We start from the raw sequence: 3,813 nt of genomic DNA, 5'->3' as shown, positions 1-3,813 counted from the left end.
GCTGCCCGCGAGGCTGGGCCCTGTGCAGGAGGCTGTGGAGGGAGGCTGGGAAGGCAGAGGGATGTGGAGTGCATGCTGAGTGTGTGATTTCCAGCGCTCAGGGCCCACATTGTCGGCTAAGCGGATTAGGAACGTCGCACACAGCAGCCTTGCAGGGGGCTGCTCTCTACCTGCTCTGCCCTTGTCTGCCAGCCCTGATGTCACAGCACAGCCCATTCAGAGCTGCACAGAGATTGTTCACGTGCATTGGCCTTTTTACCAACCGAGGGGTCACAGTTTGGAGTCACTTAATTCCCAGAGCAGTGATATTTTCCCTTTGGGATTGGTACTGGTGGGGCTGGACAGTTCAGTTTGGAGTCACTTAATTCCCAGAGCAGTGATATTTTCCCTTTGGGATTGGTACTGGTGGAGCCATGTGGGCTTTTTGAGCCTAAACTCAGTTTGTATTTCAAGCTAGAGATCTGGGGTGGATTGGGGAATGGTTGGGTTCACTTTCTCTGCTTTGCAGTGGGTTGAAGAGCTCATATGTGATTTCCTACCCTTGACTCTCCTAAGTTTCAAGTCTGCAAGTGAAAAACCATTTGTCTGGAGTTCATAGACACGAATCCAGGCTTGGCAGAGCCACTTGCAGAGGCATAATGAGAAACTGGAGTTCAGGAGAAACATCTTTGGATCTTACTGGCCATGGAGGGAATTTCCCAGATGAAGTCCCAGATCCATGCTGCCATTGGAATGTTCTCATTCCTCCTGTCCCAGACCTGGTGCAGAGCAGCTGAGCTGCACACTGAGGGGATTGATTGCTTGAGCTTCTTAATTTTGTCTTCTCAAAAGTTGATGCTTTGAGGAATGGGTTTGGCTCTCCCCAGTTCTGTATGCAATTAAGGCACAGACCAAAACCAGATGCTTTTTGGGATGGTAAGGGAATTAACTGAAACAAAATAATTTATTCTCTAATTATTGACTCCTTGGCCCTGCACTGAATCCCCATTTCAGAACTCTGAGTCAAGGTTTTGAACGTGGAGCATCTGCACATCTCTGCAGCCTCCCTTGGCTGACGTCTCTGGGGTCTTTGTCTCCACTCTCTGTCCACAGGGACACGTGTGACCATCGCATGACCTGCTCCACCAGCTCTGCCTCCAGCCTCGACACCAGTGCCCAGTCCCAGGAGAACAATGGCCAAACACACAGCTCCAGGTGGGATGAACAGCAGAAGGTGTTTGCCCTTGAGCAAGTGTGTGGTGTCTTCAGAGTGGACCTGGGACAAATGAGGTCACTTCGCCTCTTCTTCAGGTACTGTATCGTCGTGTGAGAGCTGTGTGTGCTCTGGGCTGGGGCTCTGGGGGCAGGTGACTTCTGCAATCCTCTAGGAAAGCAAGTGTCAGCCTTTCCAAGGAGACCCTCTGAATTACAGTTACAGGGTCTAAAGGATTCTTCTCCTAGTCAGGTAAAGGTTACTCTTAACTGTCTTACCAAAAATGCTTCAAATAACCTGGAGTTGTGGAAAACATCTTTGTCTATGGTATCTTCTCCCTTGCCTGCTCCTCCCCAGGCTCCTCTAGGGTCTTGCTGCTCTCAGCCTCTTCAGTTATCCTCCAAATTATTACTAAATTAATTTCAAATTATTACAGAAACATTTTTACTCCCTCTGTTTGCTCTCACTCCCTGTGGACGAAGCTGTGTCTGCTCATCCCTAGGAGGTGACTTTGTGTACTGCCTTAATGTTTCTGGGGCAGATTTCCTGTGGGTTTTTCTCCAGGGAAGACAGATTTTAAATCCTACACATGATGGAAGGATAAAAGAGTGTCATTACCAGGAAAAATAGAGCTCCTTGGGGAAAATGGTCACTGTCACATGGTCATAGAATATAGAATCATAGAATCAGCTGGGTTGGAAAAGACCTCCAAGATCATCGAGTCCAACCCTACTGTGGTTACTAGACCATGGCACTAAGTGCCACATCCAGTCTCATCTTAAAAACCTCCAGGGATGCTGAATCCACCACCTCCTTGGGCAGCACGTTCCAATGTCTGAGCACTCTCTCTGGAAAAAATCTCTTCCTAATGTCCAACCTAACCCTCCCCTGGTAGAGCTTGAGTCTGTGCCCTTTTGTCCTGCTGCTGGTTGCTTGGGATGAGAGACCAACCCCCACCTGACTCCAGCCTCCTGTCAGGGAGTTGTAGAGGGTGATAAGATCTCCCCTGAGCCTCCTCTTTTCCAGGCTGAACACCCCCAGCTCCCTCAGCCTCTCTTCATGGCACTTTGAATTGAATCCCTTCACCAGCCTCGTTGCTCTTCTGTGAACCCACTCCAGCACCTCAATGTCCCTCCTGAACTGAGGGATGTCAGAAGGGACTCATAAGGATCATCAAGTCCCAGAGCTGTAAAACTGCTTCCCTGCCCTGTTTGAAGGAACAGATTGGTGCTGCACTTTGTGATTTGCTTTGCACTCTCTCTCACCTGAGGATGCCCCATCCTCCTTGTCCTGGGCAGTCAGTGCAGGTTGTTCTTCCCACAGTGATGAGGCCTGCACCTGTGGACAGCTGGTGGTTGCCAGCAGGGAGAGCCAGTACAAGATCTTCCATTTTCACCACGGTGGCCTGGATAAACTGTCCGAGGTGTTCCAGCAGTGGAAGTACTGCACAGAGACCCATCTCAAGGACCAGGTACCTGGGGGAGGTTCTTGGGGCCAAGAGGGGTTTTCCAGCAGGTGTTTTACACTTGGGTTTGTATGTGGAGAAATGGAGCTTTAATTTCTCTGGGTTTTTTTTAAGAGTGTTTTGTAAAAGCTCTAATCTTTGTCTAAGCTGCTGAGAGGCTTGCCAAAACACCCCAGGGAGAAAGTTCTTAAATTCTTACATCATCATGGTCTGTATCCTTGCTCTTGTTATAATTCTTCTGCCATAAAGGAAAATCAGACTGTGTGGTCTTGTTTTATATCTTCTATTTTAAGAGTTAAATGATGGAAAGACAGTGAATCAAAGAGGCAAAGATCACCCCGTTTCAGTTTAATATTGTTACAGTGCTATTCAGTAGTTCAGTCCCAAATCAGAGCATCTACGAGAGCAGAGATGACATATTGCTCCACAGCAACCATCAGTAGATTTGTTTTCTAAAGTTTCAAGTCCTTCATTCAAAACTCCTTTAGGAGTCCTTAAAGACAGGATAAATAGTACGAATATATGAAATTATATTTTCTTGATGAGCACCAAATTTCAGTTCATACCACCAAGTCAGGCAGAAAGCTGCAACATGTTGGGAGTTGTTTAGGATGCAGCTGTGAGTTGAACACGAAGTCTCTTGGACTCACTTATCCTCATCCTTTCCTGTTCTACCTGTGGAATATGGGGGAAGATCCTCCAGAAGACTTAGGTAGTGATTCTGCTGGAGCTGACAGGTCAGCACTGTGCTTTAGGCATGGAAGGTGGCTGGAAACCTGCAGTGGTAGGTCAGAAAATCTGTCAGAGCCTTTCACCCACCGCGTGACACGCAGCGAACGCTTCGGAGAGTGTTTTGACAAGGCATCTTGCCATATTTGCTTCCATCTACATACAAATGTGATCAGAGCTCTTTAATTATCTGTTTAAGATATTGGACATTCTTATTAGAAAGAGTGATTTTCCAATTCTCACCCTCCCCGCAGAGCCCTCCCACTGCTTCCCTTATTGCGGTCGCATGGGCTCACTTTGAGCGTGGGGCAAGCTTTGATTTTCAAATGAAATGTCAGCTGCAGCCTCCACCGGGGCCAGGAGTGCCCTCGGAGCAGCAGCAGCGCCGCTCCCGCTCGCTGAACAGCAATCCCTTTGTATATGGCCA

At 48.2% G+C, this 3,813-nt stretch overlaps 1 protein-coding gene across 1 annotated transcript in view; it reads left to right on the top strand.

Annotated features, from left to right (window-relative positions):
* Window positions 1–1,092: 1,092 nt before the first annotated feature.
* The window catches only part of TBC1D16 (TBC1 domain family, member 16), a gene marked incomplete at its 5' end in the record, with an annotated part of 9,377 nt that continues 6,656 nt past the window's right edge, over window positions 1,093–3,813 (top strand). Inside the window, 2 exons of the mRNA XM_009082601.1 lie at window positions 1,093–1,290; window positions 2,516–2,663. Coding sequence (XP_009080849.1) covers window positions 1,093–1,290; window positions 2,516–2,663 — 346 coding nt within the window. The remainder of the gene's footprint in view (window positions 1,291–2,515; window positions 2,664–3,813) is intronic.

Source organism: Acanthisitta chloris, unplaced genomic scaffold (genome assembly GCF_000695815.1).
Source record: "Acanthisitta chloris isolate BGI_N310 unplaced genomic scaffold, ASM69581v1 scaffold21249, whole genome shotgun sequence".
Taxonomy (NCBI): Eukaryota; Metazoa; Chordata; class Aves; order Passeriformes; family Acanthisittidae; genus Acanthisitta; species Acanthisitta chloris.
The sequence above is the reverse complement of the archived record's forward strand: the minus strand, read 5'-3'. Positions and strand labels throughout refer to the sequence as shown.